At 40.4% G+C, this 20193-nt stretch overlaps 1 protein-coding gene across 2 annotated transcripts in view; it reads right to left on the minus strand.

The window, feature by feature from the left end:
* The window catches only part of RECK (reversion inducing cysteine rich protein with kazal motifs), a gene marked incomplete at its 5' end in the record, with an annotated part of 67019 nt that continues 46826 nt past the window's right edge, over positions 1-20193 (minus strand). For both annotated transcript variants that reach the window (XM_084279744.1, XM_084279743.1), the window contains 8 exons: positions 1-487; positions 1537-1692; positions 4440-4513; positions 6613-6823; positions 8948-9140; positions 11079-11250; positions 12487-12609; positions 19508-19696. In XM_084279744.1, coding sequence (XP_084135870.1) covers positions 272-487; positions 1537-1692; positions 4440-4513; positions 6613-6823; positions 8948-9140; positions 11079-11250; positions 12487-12609; positions 19508-19696 — 1334 coding nt within the window. In that variant the 3' untranslated portion in view covers positions 1-271. The remainder of the gene's footprint in view (positions 488-1536; positions 1693-4439; positions 4514-6612; positions 6824-8947; positions 9141-11078; positions 11251-12486; positions 12610-19507; positions 19697-20193) is intronic.

The following is a 20193-nucleotide window of genomic DNA, read 5'->3' on the forward strand; positions in this document are numbered from 1 at the left end:
AAAAGAGCCCCCTGTAAAGATCCCTTATCACAAGGAATCAGAAATCCGTAACGCCGGAATGTTCCCGAGTGCTTTTGTGTTTCCAGGAGGAGTGGAAAAAAAAAGTCTTAATTGTGCTGATGCTGTGCATCTGGCTGGTAATGAATAAAAGGATCACCTCATTAGTTCATCCAATCTACAATTTTTTGTTTTCTGGTTCAGTGGATCAACAATACTGAATGTTCTTCACAAACGTGGAACACTGCAACGCTCATGCATATTTTTAAAGCAGTTATATAGAATATATTAATCCTGACAAGGTGAATAAAAGGCTTATGGACAGGGAGTGCAGAACGGGCACCGCTTTAACAGAAGGAGAAGAAATGCTCAGTGAGACTTGTACTTGGGATGCAATTAGAGCCGACAGCGGTACGTGCGATGCCAACGTCGGGCTGTCCGAGTTTATCAGGGACTCTATTTTCTCTGCTTCTTTATTGCAGGCCTCAATCTGAGAAACAAGAACAAGGATTATTTCTCTTCTTGTCAGGTAAAATGCAACTGTGTGGCCACACAGCAAAATTCAGTAGGCTGGGAAGCTGATTGGAATGTTATTTCCCTTTTAAGGTTTGAATAGGATTTTGTGATCTTCTAGGATGACCGTTCCCCCACTGAGCCTGAAGAGCTCCTGCAGTATGAGAAGGAACGTTCCCCCACCGGGCCTGAAGACAACTGGAGTGATGGGACACCACAGATCCATGGTGGTAGCTATTGCACTCTCTCTCCCTTTCTCCTCCTCTCTCCCTCTCTTCTCTTTCTCCCCCTGTTCTCTTACACACCTGTTGCAGGCCAAATAAAGTGACTTGACAGTTGACTCTGTTTTGAGTTGTAATTCTGTTCCCCAGACTTGCAAAGACCTGGTCACGACACAACACCTACTGGGACATCACTCAGGAGTTAAGCCCAGCCACCCCCAGCAATCTGAGGTCGGTTGGAACGCAAGGGGGTTTTTAACCTCTGCCAAATTAGTCTATCTGGTTGTGGATCGTGACAGATGGTCTTTGGGGTCCCTTCCAACCCAAATGGTTTTGTGATTCTGATTCTGTGATCACATATACTTCAACCTACTTTTAACCATTACACCAGAGACAAAGGAGTACCATTTCGTGTGCAGGTATCCTTTCAATATACAATTAAGTGAAGGGGTCATTCAATAATTTATCTTCATTAGTTTTCATTTTCTGCTATTTTAACCACAGAAAATTAAGGGTTCCGCATTTACAGATTTAAAAATCATACTGCTCTACCCTTGGCCTTCCTTCACCTCCACCCTCTTGCTACCCACACTCAAAAACCTCTTATCAGAAAAGCAGAATTCTCAAGACGTGTCAGCATCCATAACACAAGCTATTCCAATCAGAGCCACCAGAGAAATCCCCATGTACTCAGCACACAGGAAAATGCAGGATTATAAAACTCCTGTATTGAGAATAGTGAAGCGTAAAAATACAAAGATGAAGTAAATCCATGCTGGGTAAACAAAACAGTAACATATTTTACCTGCAAAGGTTTGGGGTTCTGATCCACAGGGATGATAAGAATGACAATTTCGGATTCTATGCTTAAGTATCCAAACACATCACACTGTGGCACGGAGACGTGAAGCCGGATCTTTTCAAGTATGTCAAGCACGGTGATGGGCTTTTTATTTGTTACCTGGAAGACAACAAAGAATTTCATTGGTGATGTGATATTATGCAAAATTACGTTTTTCCTCTTCAGTTTTAATAACTTTATGTCCTGCCAGAAAATTTGTTTCAGCCATTAAACTGCTTGTGGTGGTTTGGCCCTGGCTGGAGGCCAGACACCCACCAAAGCTGATCTGTCACTCCCCTTTTCAGCTGGACAGGAGAGAAAATACATATTGAGAGGCTTAGGAGTCGAGATAAGGACAGGGAGAGATCATTCTGCAGTTAATGTCACAGGCAAAACAAGCTCAAGACGGAATAAAAAGAGAAAAAAGAAAACTCTCATTTTTTACCCTGCACTGCATACCCAGTGAAACCAGAGTCGGGTAATGAGAAGTGCGACCAGATCCTAAAGCACCTTCCCCCACCCCCCCCTTCTGAGCAGACTTCACTTTAGTCATGATTTTGCTCCCTTCTTCCCCTCCCCAGGATGGTGAAGGGACAGGGGGAATAGGGGTTTTGGTCAGTTCCTCATGAGATGTTCTCCTCCTTAGCCGGGGGGCCATTCCTCACACCCTGCCCCTGCTGCACCATGGGGTCCCACCCACAGGAGGCAGTCCCTTCACTAACTTCTCCAATGTGAGCCCTTTCCCACTGGGCTTCAGCTCTTCACCATGGAAGATCAGTACGTAACTACCAGGTGAACATATGTTTTTCTTAAATTATTACCTATTTTCTGCTGTCTGTATCTGACAAACAGCAATTTGATTGTAGATGCTCAGTCTGTTTAAAGACTGTACAGCTTATAGGTTGTCTTTTTTCCAGGTCACTTCTGGATGTGTTGAACAGAACAGGCACCAACACAAATACTTCAGTTGTGACTTTGGTCATTCTGTTGTGTTGTGTTTTCTAGCTTTATTTGCAAGAGATCCATCCTTCTTACCCTACTATATCTTTGTTTAAGACCCCTGGTAGAGGACCTTAAACAAAAGGACACCTGGGAAATCCAAAGAGACTACACGAATCAAATTTGTGAGTTGTCACACAACACTTCCTTTACCAGATCTCTGAGGGATTTCCTTGCCATTGCCCCATTAAAATATAGTCATGCTGACTGATCAGCAAACCCTGTTGAGACAGTCTTAAAACAGAAGCACATGGATGCTTTAAGGGTGACTGATAACATCAAACTTGGCTTCTAATGTCTTAGATTAGAAATCTAATAGATTAAATTAGAATTTTACCAGATCTCTAATGTTTCTTTGCTCTGTGTAGATGCTGACTTTTGTTGCCTGCTAGCTTAGCAAAAAAAGCCAGAAGGCTGGGGTGGAGAAAACAAGATTTATAGAACTCTTCAGTGATGGAATTGTTTTTTTTTTCTGTACGAACCACCTGTCTAAACTAAATCAGGCATACATCTACTCCTTGCCCTTATGGGCTGGCTAGAATGTGTGCTAGATGGAATCATTGCTAGAGATGCTTCACCAGTACTACAGATACGTCTACACTATATGGATACGTATGGTGTCAAAAGCAAGAGCTGCACACCAATGCAACTGAGGGAATCAGGGGAGATGAGTGTTAATAAATGAGATTTAACTATTTTACATGAGATTATTAACAAAATCTCTGAGAGGAAATCAGAAGAACATCAATCAGCAGCACACCCTTGAGATGAAGGCCAAACACAACGACAGAGACAGCAGGAGTCACTGTCCCCTTTATTTACTCCCCCCACACCTCCCCAGGCCACACTGATGAACTGGAGACAGTCCAGCAGCATTCAGCTTGTGGAATCTCTGCTCCTGGAGGTTTTAAAAATCCAGCTGGCCAAACTGATCTAACTGGAGGTAACCCTGCTTTAAGCAGAGGGTTGGACTAGATTCTCCAGGGGTTCTGTTTAAGGCAAATTTTTCTGTGCATTTACAACAACAGCCAATTCCCTCTAACAAATAAACATATATATTGGCTAAGGTAAATTTATACTGTTTTGGGGAAATTATCTCCATGATACTAAAAAAAAAACCCCCAACGTTCAGATGCAAACATGAATTATTTTGCTTCATGAGGCAGAATCATCATACCACTCTGTTGTGCTGTCATGCCAAAAATCAAGAGTCCTGCTCTGTTCCAAATACTGAAGCATAAAAGCTGGGGTCAGTAACGTGCAATCTTTTTAAATACCACATGTGGAGTCTGGGCCTACTGTGCTGTGTCCAGTGTCAGACAGTCAACAGCAGAAGATCCACCTTACACTGGAGGATTTCAAAGACCAGCAATGAAGGATGCTGGTGTCTAACTTAGAGAGATACTAAATTAAACACAAAATTTTAGCTGATGAGCAACAAAAGTGGTGGCAACTATCTAGACAGCCCAAAGAGTGTAAAACAATCCAATTTAAACAGAAGACACATTAACAGATAGTGAGCTAGCAGAGTAATCTTAACAAAAAGCCACAAATAACAAACACGTGCCGCATTACTACCATGGGATAGATGCAGTTCCTGTATCAGTTATCTTTACTACTGTCAGTCATTAAGCTGCAAGCCTGAATGTGCTTGTTTGTGCCTGCTCTGATTTTTTTTTCTCTGCATTTTAATCCAATCCAATACTTGATATTCAGAAAGCAAAGTATAAACAGCATAAAGAAAAAAAAAATAAAATCACACACCATCCACTGAAAAATAATTGGTTTTATAATGTGTTATCTTTTCAGGAGGGAGTGGACAGTAACTTGACTTTTCCACGTTTTATTTAACATAAGGCATGTTTTACCCTTGCAAAAGTATCCAGCTTGTCTTTGTCGTACAAGATTCTCAGCATTCCAGCACACAGTGGACAGCAGGCTCCTGTGTGAATAAAAACAATCTCAGAAATCAACAAAAATATTTCTTTCACTTTTAAGTAAGTAGAGGTCAAAAGCTGAATGTTAACCACTCTGATAGCAGAACAATTTCCAAGATTTTTTTTAATGTTGAAAACATTTATAATGCAAAACCAGTGACCTTTCAACACACGTTTACTACTGTCAACATGAAGGAACAAGATGAATTTTCATTTTTTTTCCAGGCAATACGTTATTCAAAGTTAAAAACCACAGGGACTGTGTTTAGTGCAAGGCAGGGTTTTATATGCATATGCAGCTACAGAAATGATGAATTTCAAGAGCTGAAACAACTAGGGACAGAAGCAATTGCACAGGCTGCAAGCATTAATTTATGCAGTTATGCCATGCTGGAGCTTAGAATGTCTATGTAACGAGGAGCAAAAAAGGACTTGCAGGATGGATTTGTGTTCCACATGGAAGCATCATATTTCTCCTGTTGTTTTTCCTCACTTTCTCAGAAACCAAAGGGCTTACATTTCAATTTTCTACCCATGACTGTGTATTTAATTGATCCCCCCAGCTTACATATAATTCACATTCACAGATTAATTTTTAAAATATTAAATATAACACCGAACAAATAATAGCACAAAGACCCTTCTTCAAATCAGCAGACAAGAAAAATGCACATAACTTTTTCTTCCTAAAAAAATGAGCTTTCCTTACTCTATGTATTACCTATGATTAGTTACTGTCAGCTTCATGAAGAAAGTTTGTGAAAGTAAAAAAAAACCCAGTTCAAAATGGCACAAAACTACCCCTAGTGTCTTCCTCTTTCACAATACTGTAAATGACATACGGTATTGTGTACTCTGCCTTATAATTAAATATAATTTTGTTCTTCTGGGAAGTCTACTTTGACGATAAGTTTGGCATCCCAGTGTGGTATCTGTGCTGCCAGTTCCAAAAAATTATTCATATGACTCCGAGTGAGATTCTGCCCTAGACACCACAGACCTCATTCATTTCTCCCAAACCAGCCCTGTGGGGACAGCTGCAAGTTTCTAAAGACTGAAGGAGTCTGACTCCTAAAGACAAGGCCATACCACTTGGGAATTACTCAGCCAAGTTCTGAAGACAGGCTTGTCCCAGCCCTATGTTTTGACCTCCACTTCACAGAATCACAAGGTTGGAAAAGACCTTTAAGACCACGGAGTCCAACCATTCCCATTCTATGCTAAACCATATCCCTAAGTTTTAAACATATGCAGGGTTGGTGACTCAACCACCTCCCTGGGCAGCCTGTTCCAGGCCCTGACAAGTCTCGCAATAAATTTTTTTTTCTAACATCTTATCTGACCCTGTCCTGGCACAGCTTTGTGCCACTTCCCCTTGTCCTGTCACTTGGGTGAAGAGACTGCCACCCACCTCTCTACAACCTCCCTTCAGGTAGTTGTAGGTGGTGGTAAGGTCTCCCCTCAGCCTCCTCTTCTCCAAGTTAAACATCCCCAGCTCCCTCAGCTGCTCCTCACAGGATTTGCCCTCCAGCCCCTTCACCAGCTTGGTTGCCCTTCTCTGGACTCACTCAAGGACCTCAATGTCCTTCTTATGGTGAGGAGCCCAGAACTGCACACAGAACTTGAGGTGTGGCCTCACCAATGCCGAGTACAGGGGCACAATCACCTCCCCAGACCTACTGGCCACACTGTTTTTGATACAAGCCAAGATGCCATTGGCCTTCTGGCTGCCTGGGCACACTGCTGGCTCATATTCAGCCTGCAGTCAACTAAGACCCCCAGGTCCTTCTCTGCCTGACAGCTCTCCAGCCAGTCTCCCCCAAGCCTGTAGCACTGCCTGGGGTTGTTATGTCCCATGTGCAGCACTCTACACTTGGTGTTGTTAAACCTCATCCCATTGGTCTCAGCCCATTGGTCCAGTCTGTTCTGATCCATCTGAAGAGCCTCCCTACCCTACTTCATCCTTTCTCTTAGACGTCTCAGAGACGTTATGGAAGGCAGGATTGCAAAGCACAAGGTTTTGTTCCCAATATGCATCTATTTATACAAACAGCCTGGAGACTCTCTCCTATCCGCAGTAAACTTCCACGGCGGAGTAACATACCTGGTGCAATAACTGGTTTGCAGCCGGTAGCAGACAGCTGGGGACATTTAACGAAGGCACATTCCGTATGAAATCCATAGTCGGAGAGCACGCCTACGGCCTGGCAGGGCCCGTAGTAGTCGACGGCCACGCGGTCAGAGTAGGCCGCACAGACGCTGCTGTAGGTTTCCCCGTTGTGCCCACACACGGGTTCCACTGATTTGCAGAACGGCTGAAGGACAGAGAAAGGTTTCAAAGACCATTTTCTTCATGATGCAGGCAAAATATCAGAGCAGCTTCAGCATTAGGCAAACTAAAGTTAACGGGAATTTGCTGATCATGTCGTCAAACATAAAAGAAGCAGGAAATCCAGAGTAGATAGCTGGCCAGTTTATGAGTGGGTAATAAATGCAGGCTAAGTACTTGCAGAAGTTGACAGAAAAATGTTAAGTTGGAATCTGAGAAACATACAATAGGGTGTGTTTTGGGAAACAACAATTTTTGTTCTGTGCTAATGCTTAAACAAAATGACCGTGTCGTTTAAATTAACTTATTTACAAAAGGAATTAAAGGTAATGATAATTTCATTATGCAATAAATAAAACATTATTGTATTAATGAAATTTAGTAATAAAATCATAGAATCATAGAATGGCATGGGTTGGAAGGGACTCCAAGGATCATAGAGCTCCAACCCCCCCTGCCACAGGCAGGGCCACCAACCTCAGGCCTGGATCTAGACAAGGTTGCCCAGGGTCCCATCCAATAATATTTGCTATTATAGTATTTCTTAATAATATAACGACTTTAAAATAATTTCTGTATTCATCTCGGTGTGTTTTTCTTTTCTTAAAATTTAGTGTGCGTGCCCATGTTGAGTCACTGTCCCTGGAGGTATGGGGACCAGATGTGGCACTAGGAACATGGCTTAGTGATGGACTCGGCAGCGTTAAGATTCACAGCTGGACTTGAAGGTCCTGAAGGTCTTTTCCATCCTAAATGATTCTATGAATCTATGTTTCTCTAACACATTATTTGAGAAGCTAAATGTATGCATTTATTTCAGAAGCATAAAAATTCATTACCAGACACCTCTGTCAAAAATATATTTATTATTGAAAACTCTACATCTATAAAAATGCATTTATTGTGTCCATTTTCTCTCAGAAAAACATATACAGCCTGTCACTTGATTAAAACATATGTAAAAATCAAAGAAAAATGTCTCTTCCTATCCTGTCTGTGCTCATGTGTCCAACATATTCAAGAGGTCAGACCTTAAGCTTCTGTACATTGGAGGCAAACAGAGTTGCTGACTCTTTGCAAACAAGGTATAACTATCTAGTATTTCAAGTAAGTCACCATAGCTATATGATCACTGAATATCCTTTAAAAAAGCAAGACAGTTACGGTTTCTATGTTACATGTCTAAGCTAACAACAAAACAGAGGACAACTAAATGTAAGCACCCCAAAAAGTTTCATATCTTGCAGTCATCTTTGCTATGAAAGGAAGTGTGAAAACTTGAAGCTACCAGTGTCAAAGACCTTGAGAACATGGATACAGCTATACATGCAACTGCTGGAGAAGAAAACAAGCCATGCAATATTCCTTTGATTCTTACTGTGCAAGGGCTGAACATTCTCTGAGTATCTCATGAGATATTTGATGCACCATGAGAAGAATTATCTATACTTAACGAAGTTGCTGAAAAAGGGCAAGACAAAGAAGGCATAAAGACAGAAAAAGGCAGAAGAAACTAAGAAGAGTTTAAGAGTTAAAAGAACAAGAGCATTTATAATACAGAAAAATCCTGAAAAAAATTCTATACTTCTAAGAATATCTATCAGCTGAGACCAAGAGAAGGTCTCAAATTAATCTTCACCATTTGAGAACACCCTGGAAATGAACAGCCCATTAAGGGTAAAGCCAGCAGCTCTGAATATAGCAGCTCCTGACTTCTCATGCAAAGCAATAGAAATAGCTTGTCTACCAACACTGTACAGAGCTGGTGGGATGGAAGGCAAGCCTAACCCTAAACCTGCTCATAAACTGCACTGTTTACTGCAAATATATCGCAGTGCAAGCTCTAATAGTGAAAAATACAGGAAGATGATATAGATATCAGAATATTATCCCAAAAAAAGGGTAAGTAAAGCTTTTGATTGGTTTTGAGACAGTGGTTAAGCAAAGTAGGCACAGAGAATTCTAAATATAATTTTTTTAGAGGTTTTTAGTGAAAAATCACATTTTTCAAGTATTACTCTCAATGAAAACATTTTGTAGGCATAAACCTCAGAATGTTGCACAGTTAAACATTAAAGAACAAATAAGATTTGCTAAAACCACTTCCTACCTGGCATGGTCCTCGGTATGCTAAGCTCTTTCCTTTTTGGTACAAAGTACACAAGTTGCTGTACTCCACATTGTCTGTGTCACACACAGGGTCCCTTGTCTGGTCACAATTTAACTGCCTTGGCACACATTCATGCTGGCTACATTCAAACTTTCCAAAACTGGTCAAGCAAACTTGTTTCTTAGGTATGCACCTGCATAAAGTAACAATAATTTCATCTCATATCACAGGATCATTTTTCCAGGGCTTTAGAGCTATATATGGTTCAGCAGAGCTGCAGGAAACACGTGTTATAAAGCATTCTGAATAGCCAATTTCAGGTCTCAGCACAAGCCTGAAACTGGTTCGCACCATGTTCAGTCCATGTATGTAAACACAACTACAGTTTCCATTAAATTAATATTTACCAATTATTTTTCAATAGATTTTCAAAAAAGACTTGGATAAACTTATTACCTACTCCCAAGCTTCATTTTGTAAATGCATATTTAAGAAAAACTACAGAAAACATGAAAACAGCGAACTGCAAGAGAAAAAGATTGTATTGCAGAGGTCTAAGCTCACCCTTCCTCCAGAAGGTAGTGAAAACAAGACTTAAGAGGTTATATGGCTTCAATTACAAATATTGAATCAGATTCTAGTTTTGCAGGTTCAGTACATCACTGAATCTTGAGTATGCCCGTAAACAAATGGAAAAAAAAATCTAGTAATAATCCAATTTCCTTTTTTGGCATGTCCTCCCTCTCAAGCCACCACAGATGATTGGGAAAGAACAAAAAAATGGCAGAAATACTTTTGCCTGTATCTTAAATATGTACCTTCCATGGTCTTACCAGCCAAACATTTGCCACATGGCCTGCAAGACATCCCTCTGCTAGAGAAATGCCAGCCAGCAGCCTGATGGCTTTTTCAAAGAGCCACCTTCTTCTATAAATTAGAACAGATTATGTGCAATACATCTATATTCTCTCTGAAAACTGCATTTTCCTTTTATGTTAGGGAAGACTAAGAAGTTCTGAGGTTTAAACACTTTACAAGTGGAATATAAGATCTCACATAGATTCTACGTGCTTCAGAGATTTTAAAACGAGCAGGTTTAGTTTACGTTACATTATCAAATGGACCTGGAAAAATGTATTGTGTATAGTCCTTCACTGAAAAGATAAGTTAAGGTTCTAAGCATAATAGTTATTCCATAAAACTGAAAAACTTCTCTATATTTTCCCAATTAAAAAAGGTAAGAAGTGTACATCCACAAGGCAGCTTTGAAATTCTAGTTTTCTCTGCCATGATGGCTATTACAGCTACAAAACAACAGTGTCTTCTCTGCAGTTTTTGGCATCAAGGGATTTCAAGTGCAGAAAAAGGGAAAAAAAAATGCTATAATCAGCTTTCATGAAAACACAGCATTACACAACTCCTTATGCTGGCTTTCATTTGAAACAAAAATGTACAAATTCAGAAGACACTGCAGTATTGCACAACACTTCAGAAAATTGAAGACAGAGACCAATACCATGAGCCACAGACACATTTCTGTAAGAAAGGCCAGATTTTCTTTCCTCCTGACACAACTGCAAAGCATATTTTCATCTTAATATGTTTGTCTATACATATTTAGATTTTTTTTGACATTGAAAAAACAGAGATCGTACAGACGGGGTTTTCAAAAGGTATCAATCTAATTAAAAGAAACTCAAGACTTCCAGAGAGATCGATATTTTCTTGTTTTAGAGATAAAACCTGCAGATTGACTTAGTAAGACTGAATCCAAGTCTTGAACTCAGGTGTAAGGGTTTTTTTTTTTAACTACTAAAAGGAGGTGAGAAACAAAATAGCAAAATTAATAATTTTCTCCCAAAGTTTGATTTTCAGAAGTATGTACCAGTTCTCTTTTATTGCTAAAGCTGAGATCTGCATAATGAATTTAAATTATATAGCACCACATAAACTGAAGTGAGAATTGGCAATTATTACAGTTCATCTTAACTCTGATAAGAGATGGCTATTTCAAACAGTTATTTTTATTGGAGCACCTCAAAAGCAGAACACAACAATATACAGCACATTGAATCTGCTGCACAAGTAGATGATGCCACAGAAAAAGCTTAAAAACATATTCTGCTTTTACCTCTGATTTTTATTGCACGGGTTAGGGCTACAAGGATCCTTGGAAATGCATGATCCAAATTCAAACTGATTGTCCTGGAGCCCCACGCAGCGAGCTATACAGGCACTCGGGTACGTGCGTCCATTCTGACCACACACTGGTACAAACTGATCCACACAGTTACATGGTAAACCTGTAAAAGCAACACAGAGAACAGGAATTTGGTACACACTTTTTCTATGACAGAAAGGGGTTGTGAGGATATCTTTGCCTTCCAGAAAATGTAAAGATGTGCTGTGTCTTCTGACACTTCCTCCCTCCTATAATCTAACAATACTGTAGCATACGTGCTCTTACAAGCAGCAGGAAGGGACGTTTCTGCCCTGTCTCCTTGCTAATTGCAAGGGCCTTGAGAGTAGCCCTGCTGAGAAGGACTTGGGGATTGTGGTGGATGAGAAACTTCACATGAGCCAGCAGTGTGCTCTTGCAGCTCGTAGGGCCAATGGTATCCTGGGCTCCATCAGAAGAGGAGTGGCCAGCAGGGACAGGGAGGTGATTGTCCCTCTCTACTCTGCCCTTGTGACGCCCCATCTGGAGTACTGTGTGCAGGTCTGGGGCCCCCAATACAAGAAGAATGTGGAACTGTTGGAGAGGGTTCAGAGGAGGCCACAAAGCTGATTAGAGGGCTGGAGCACCTGCCCTACAAAGAGAGGCTGAGGAAGCTGGGCTTGTTCAGCCTGGAGAAGAGAAGGCTGCGGGGGGACCTCACTGCAGCCTTCCAGTACCTGAAGGGAACATACAAACAGGAGGGGAATCAACTTTTTAAAAGAGCAGATAATGGCAGGACAAGGGGGAATGGACTAAAGCTAAAGGAGGGAAGGTTTAGATTAGATATTAGGGGGAAGTTTTTTTTACAGAAAGAGTGGTGAGGTTCTGGAACAGGCTGCCCAGAGAAGTAGTGGATACCCCGTCCCTGGAGGTGTTCAAGGCCAGGTTGGATGGGGCCCTGGGCAGCCTTGTGTAGATCCAGGCCTGGAGGTTGGTGTCCCTGCCTGTGGCAGGGGGGTTGGAGCTCTATGATCCTTGGGGTCCCTTCCAACCCAGACCATTCTATGATTCTAATTCTACTTACCTTTCCCCATTTTTCCCCCCCTAAACTCCTCATCTCTTGTCCCCAGAGGCATTACCCTGTCTCTACCTATTTTTACATATTACCGGAGGTTTTATTTTTCAGTACTGATTTTTTTTTTTAAATATGGGTTGGGTTTTTTTCTGTAGTACAAGCTGGACACAAGAAAAATAAATAGTTAGAAGAACATATAAATTACAAATCATCATATATTTTCCATTAATACCGTAGAGAGAACTTAGAAGCAGATCCTCTCTCTAAGAATAGTAAACTTGTAGTTTCTGTTGTTTGGAAAGTTACCTGTAAATTTCTGACGTTCATCTTCTGAACTATTCTCTGTGAGACACTGACGTGTAGAACAGATCAAGTTTCCAGCAAAACATGAACAGACATTACAATCTATATTAAAGGATGTTCCATGGCCTTAAAATAAAAGAAATTAAGTAAATGCATACAATGAATGCAAATATACCAGAAGACTGCATACTCTTTCAATATTAATGGTTCCTGTAATTTCCCTTATTCAGCTTGTGTTAGATTTCAAGTTGTTCTTTATTCATTTAAAGTCTGTTCACATGTGTATTTGATTAATTAAACTAGGAGGCAAACACTTTATCCTTTCAAAGCCTGTGTAAGTTGGGTTGTTTTTTTTAATATCAGTTTAAAGCTGCAAAAAGAAATACACTCAGAAAACAGAAAGTGGTAGCATAGTACATAGTACTTGTACACATTTTCACTAGCAAGCTCCATTTTTTAAGGGTAAAGCTTTTGCAGAGATATATTCTTCTCCTAAATTAATTTTACGTACGACTGCTAAACTTCCAGCCACGGACAATGTGAAACTCCTCTGTAGTGCTCATTTCTTTCCTCTGTGTGTGCTTTATTGTCAAGAGGTAAAAAGCACCAGTATTGGTTTACATCATCCATTATAGTTCTAATTCCAACCTCAGGGAGCAGTAGTACAAGTTACTGTGCAGCTTTGTCCAAAGCAGGGAACAAGACCGTAGTGAAGCTGAACAGAACCCCAGAACCAGATTCAACACAAGACACACGCATTACAGAGGCCCATTTTTACCCACTGCCCTTAATGGTGCCACTCCCACCATTACAGCTACCTTTTGAGGATGGAGCAACCTGCCTAATTTTTGCATTTTATAAGTTAGAACCAATTTGTAAACTTTGGGAATTTTTCTTCAATTTAGCAATTCCAGTTTGGTTTTCTGAGCTGTCTGTGTGGCTGCCTTTCACTGTGTGCTATGTTTTATGTAAAATCAGTTCACATTGGCCACAGCCAATCTATCCATAACCTGGTCAGTTATTAAAGACTAACAACAAATAGAGCTCCTATTATATATGGGAAAATATGGGAGTTACTGTGCCTTAAAAAAAATAAAAAAGAGCCAATTCTTTCTAATCTCTTTTCAAAGGGTTGAAATTAAGGATTAGAATTTTTGACAAACAAGCACAACTACAGGCTGGGCAGAGAATGGATTGAGAGCAGCCCTGAGGAGAAGGACACGGGGGTGCTGGTCGACAACAAACTCTACATGAGCCAGCAGTGTGCACTAGCAGCTCAGAGGGCCAACTGTGTCCTGGGCTGCATCAAGAACAGTGTGACCAGCAGGTCAAGGGAGGTGATTCTGCCCCTCTACTCTGCTCCAGTGAGACCCCACCTGGAGTGCTGTGTCCAGCTTTGGGGTCCCCAGGACAGGAAAGACATGGAGCTGTTGGAGTGAGTCCAGAGGAGGCCACAAAGATGATCAAAGGGCTGGAGACCCTCTCCTATGAAGACAGGCTGAGAGAGTTGGGTTTGTTCAGCCTGGAGAAGAGAAGGCTCTGGGGAGACCTAATTGCAGCCTACCAATACTTAAAGGGGTCCTACAGGAAAGTGGGAGAGGGACTGTTCATGGGGGAGTGGAATGACAGGACAAGGAAGGGTCAATGGCTTCAAGCTGAAAGAGGGGAGGTTTAAATTAGACATTAGAAAGAAATTCTTTACTATGAAGGTAATGAGGTACTGGCACAGGTTGCCCAGAGAGGTTGTGGAAGTCCCTCCCTGGACACGTTTAAGGCCAGGTTGGATGGCATTTTGGGCAACCTGGTCTAGTAAGGGTGTCCCTGCCCATGGCAGGGGGGTGGAACTAGATCATCTTTGAGATCCTTTCCAACCCAAAGCATTCTATGATTCTATGATTACAGGGGCACAAGGAAAATCCTCAGCATATGAGCGACCTAGAAGAGGTATTCCTAGACAAGTTACGGCAGAACAAGAAAGAATGGAAGAGAAAGCCTCCATGGCACAAAAAACCCCCTCTGCTTAAGTCACAAAACTACCCAAGGAAGAAGGAATTTGTCAGCAGAGAAGAGTAATGCTAAAACCAGGATTTCTTAGGTGATTCTTCAGCAAAACAAATAACTGACTTGTAATCCACCTGAAAACTTGGAAAGACTGTTGGCTTTGACTATAGAAGTGTGCACTCAGCAAAGAGTCCTCTTCATCAGTAGTCATTTTGTTACTGCACTCAATTCACAATATAAAAGACCCCAGCATCAGATAAATTATTCAGGGTTGTTTGGTTTATAGAGAATGGTTTTACAAACCACGTGTCAGATTATATGACCAAACCCTAGCTTTCTAAAACTGACACATAAACGAATTAAACACAGTAACTACAAAAGACTCATATGGTGACCGTAATTTTTTTCCCCAATTGATCACCTTATCAACATGGATTTTAGCATATTTTTGTTATGCTTATCACAAGTGACAGCTGTACACTGAGGAAACAAACACAAATGTAACTCCAGATATTTTTGTAATTATTTTCACACATAATCTGAAAAAGTGCAAGTTTCTCCAGACAGAATGTTCTGTAAAAGGTTTTGGTTACCATTTAAATAATGTATTTGCTAATGATTATTTAAAAGCATCTCCTTTCACTAGATACTTTGTATAACTGGCCATTAAATACATCATTAAATTATAGATGTTTTCAGTGTTCTGCTTCCATGAAGAAACAAGATAAAATAAATTTTAAGTGTGTTTTGGCTGACTTTTATCCTCTTTTGATGAAACCATGAAACTGTAAATGCATGGAACATTACATGCAGACTTTCCTGAATGATGAAACTAATTGTACAATTGATTACTTAGATCTGCTTGGTATCTTTTAAGATAAATAAATACCCCAATTACCTACTCTCTCATGATTTCAGGGTTTGTTTTACAATTGGAAAATTACATTTGTGGCAAATGAAACAAGAAGTGCCCTGCATCTTAAGATTTTCTTAACATCAAAGTAACTCTTTATTACATGGTAAAAATAAGTCACTCAGTTATTTTGGACTTACTAGATATACTAATCTAGCTTTAATTGTGCTTGGACTTCAGTCTCACAGTATTCAAAGAGGCTGATTTACAGATCTAAACAATGTCCAGAGCTGAAATACGTAACCATTTCCTAACAGAAAATCTCCTGCTTGCCAACTGATTCAAAGGCATCAGCTTCAGATGGGTTACAGCTTAGCACAGACTCCATTTGATACTCCAGGCATTTTGTCAGATTTTTTCCTATCACATTAGTAGCTTTTATTTTATTTTCCTTTTCAAGGAGCACCATGTTAGTTTGCATGACAAAAAACCTCCTTTAATTTCTGGAGCAATGAATAAATCTGAAAACAAATCAGTATGATCAATTAAGAATCATCATTTATCAAGTCTCTTTCAACTTCTCCAATTAGGTAGAACCCAATTAACACTTGCTACCCATGCACACCCAACTCTGAACGGAAAGTTATTTTAGAAAATTAGTAATTTAAGCCTAAATCAAGAAATAGATAGCTAGCAATTTTTAATTGTTAAAACAAAAAGTTGATCAGCTTACTGTTACCTGGGAGAAAGAAATCAGCCTAAAGGTCTAAACCAACCATGCTGAGGAAGACTTTAAAAAAAAAAATCAGTGTTCAGCATGCTTTTGTTATCGCAATGTGTCCACTTACATGTTCATTTTCAAGCATATGTTAGCCCCACTGATCAATATGCTAAACAATAATTCTTCTTTAATATTAATTAAAAAATACACTAAGTTGTTTTTCTGGAAAGCACCGTCCGCCTTGAGGTACTTAACTGCAAGCTATGAAGGTTTCAAAACAATCCAAGTGCAGGGGACAGGTATGTATTTCTAACTTGTTTGTAGATGTTAACAGATCAGCCCTTTAAATACATTTTTAAAACCACTGCCCTTGGTGTGAAACCTACAAACCTACCAGTATTGCTCAGTTAGAGAAACTCCCTCACCAAAACGCCATGCAAACTAAACCAACATCACTGCCTGAAGGGCTATTGGATTTATTCTGTGATTTCAAGGGAAGAGAATTTTGGGATTGTGCAAGACTTATTATGACATGGTTACTGGAAAGACCAAAGATGAGGAAAAGCAGGAATAAAGATGGATTAAGGAGGAAGATGTGTAGGAAGGCAGAGGTAAAAGAAGAAAAAGGGAATCGTTAAGTGTAGACAGGGGGCTGGGTCAGCACACTTGACTGAAACCTGCACTTAATCACCACAATCTATCCTCTATCTTTATTCATTCCTATTTTTACCCTTTTTTCGTGTATGCTTCCTACTCTGAACACATGCATGAATGCTAACTTTAAGCTGGATGAATTGTTAAATAGGATAAAAGATCTGTTCACCAGCCACTGGAGTGGAAAGACAAACCCTGGGAGTTCATGGGTCCACCAGTTCTGAGAGCCTAGCATCTGAGGGGCAGCTAGCAGAGAAACTGTGCATCTAGTGTCTGCTACCAGACAGAATTCTATTCTGTGTAGGTGTGTTTCATTAGCAGGCTTCATGTCTGTTCAGGGGCAAAACAGGAACAGGTTTGGGCCATGCGTGATGTTCATGTTTGTGTCAATTCTGTGTCGATCTGGGTGCCAGTATCAGCACTGATTTCTGTCTGTGCTGACTAGTGTGGCTGGCCATGTTAGCAGCGTGTATTCATGTGCTTCTCTGTGTGTGTCTATTGGGAATACATCAAACAATTACTGGTTTTGCTGATGCCATAGTTCAGACATCAACAACTATTTTGATGTAACTAGTTTTATGCAACTTTTACACCTACAGCAGGGTTTGTGGTAGGAGGGAGAACCATACAGTGAACATCTACCTGACCAATACACAAAGAACCACTCAGAAGATAAGTCAACAACAACAACAAGAAGTAAAAGACTTTCTTGCATCCCTATTCCCTGCAGAGGGAGATAAAAGCCTAAGTTGAATACCTTCTTACAGGACACGTGTTCAACAACCTGCCTCAGAAGCAGCTCTTGGAAAGACAAACGCAAAGCACTGCAATACCAGAAACGTTCACCAAAAAAACTCCAAAAATGAAGCCAGGTGTGAAAAATCTGCTAATAGAAGCAGTCTGGATACCAATAAGGGGCAGAACTATGTATATTTTTAAAATAAAAGGCTTCTGTGGATAGTAAAGATAGGTAAACTGGATTCTGTGGAACACAAATGTGGTAACAGCAGAAGAGATCACATCAGTGGACACACACCTAGATGTGATGCACAAAAAATGTGGTTCCTTTCCCCAGTGTAAGTCACAAACCAAATCTTTCAGGATTATCTGAAGGAGGATGTGGATAACAAAGCATCAGGTTGATACACGTCAATAGTCAACAGACATTTAATAGGTCCTTAACATTGGCCTTCAAGAAAAAAAGTAGAGATGAGAAAAACAGGCAATCACATGGGTAAGTAACTGTGAAACAGAAGAAATAGAAAATGGAGGTCTCCATGATCTAGTCAGTTTGTGCTCTCTTCCACATATTTATATATCATCCAAAAAACAAATGCAAGCATTTACATGAGAAAGTCTATCCACAACATTAAGCTACAAAGGACCAAATAATGAAGTACTGCAAGAAAATCTCACCACCCTGTGCAAAGAGGAAGGCATGCAGCAGAGGAAATTCACTGGATGAACATAAAATGATTCTCTACCATTCAAACAATGAGCTGTGAGCTGACCATTTCCACTTGAGAACCGGACCATGGTGTTACAATAGGTAGCTCTGCAAAAGCGTGACCTCAATAGAATTAGTAGTGAGAAAAGATAATGTTCAGGGTGGTAAGAACGAAACACAATTTTGCTATTACATACACCTGATTGGGCACCTGACTGTGAATGGTGTGTGAAGATGCAGTTTCCGTTTCAAAAGAAAACGTAGGAACTACTAAAAGGTACATACTAGGGTAATGAATATGGCCAAAGAGCATACAACTGATTAACTGAATAGGAACCGGCTTACAGAAAAGCCCAGAAAGCTGAGGGGAATATAACAGAGGTCTGGAAGAAGAGGCAAATAGGTCACAACCATTCATCAGCTTTTTCAATACAGGATCCAGGATGAATCTCATGAACTAAGAGGAATAAGATGAAACAAACTAATAAAGACTCAAATTAAAAGAAATCTTTTGCATACCCGACCAAAAAAAACCCCAAGACAACACATATAACTTAACATGTGGAAATTCTTCCCAGAGGTTATAGCCCAGGATAAAAAGTTTCTGACTTTTTTTAACCCAAACTAAAATCCTTGGAAGGAAAAAACCCCCAAACCCCCCCTAAACCATCTGGGGCTAGAGATGAAATTACCCTCTGCTCAAGGGGTGTGTGTCTTGAAGCAGTGAACAGAATCTGGTAGAATATTCACGAGAAGCATGATCACATCCTCTGCCTTATCTCATACTATTCCCTGGAAACCTCTGTTGGTCCCTGGATATCAAATGCTGTTAGAAGCATATGGAGAGTACTGGCAAAGTTGGAATCCAGGAAGTGGTCAGTCATACTGTGCTTAAACCTCTGAACTACAGCACACTTAAAGCTGATCAATTTGTTTTGCTGTTGTTGCTTCATCCCTCTTGCCTAGTGGCTCCTCCCTGAGTTACTTCCCACCTCAATCATCTGACGTGGCACCAGCAAGTTCTACCAAAAGAAAGCTGCCTATTATCACGTACTGTGACATGCAGCTGATGTGGGGCAAGCCAGTGACCTTTTGGCTGAAAAGATGATGTACTAGGAACACTCCTCACACAGGACATTCACTGGTTGACACAGATGCAGTTCAATATTGATTTAAATAATGGAACCCTCCAGTGTATAGAAGAATTAAACAAGTATTATATATAAGGATGCAAACATTAACTTTTGTATTTTCTGATGAACTCTGCACCCAGATCCTCTGGGTGTTCATATGTACCTCAAAATCCATTATTAAAGAACAGGTGCTGCATAAAGATCTATGTACTTACTTTTTCTTTGTCCTCCAACAATGCATGATTTTTGGAGGTCAACACAATGCATTTCCAAGCAGTTCTCTAGCAATCCACTGTGTCCACAGGTGCAAATCTTGTAACAACCAACATCACCAGCCGAGGAGGGAACCTGAATAAGTGTACCTTGACGGACAATAAAATCCGAGGCTTCTCCCAGTTTGCAACCTAGTGAAAAATTTTAGATCATGTTGAGTAAATACTTTGGCAAGTGCCACTACCAAAATAAATACTACCCTTTGACTTGTGAAAAAGCTCAGGTGTTCCTAAAGCAGCCTTACTCTTGCTGTTTAGACAAGTTCACTCATTTCATGGAGGCAGTAAGCAGGAGAAAAAGAAGATACTTGCTTGAGACAGTGTTCTGAAGCACCTGTAAAAGTGTCACTTCAGAGAAAAAGACTGGTGATGCCAACAATTCCCAAGTAATCTCATTTTCCACAGTTCTGTAGTAGTATGAAATGTGATATAAAACTCCACCACATATGCTTCACTCTCTCCAATATGCAAACTGAATTAAAGGGTCGCACATGGAAAGCTCAGTCATTTCTCCTCTCTTATTTTATTGTGTCTCCTTTTCCTACTTGTACATCTTATGTGAACACTGAAAGACCTACTGCTAGATATGAAGGGAAGGGAAACGGAGAAAAAGCAGGAAAGCTGCATTA

Source organism: Gallinula chloropus, assembly GCF_964237585.1.
Source record: "Gallinula chloropus genome assembly, chromosome: 2".
Lineage (NCBI taxonomy): Eukaryota > Metazoa > Chordata > Aves > Gruiformes > Rallidae > Gallinula > Gallinula chloropus.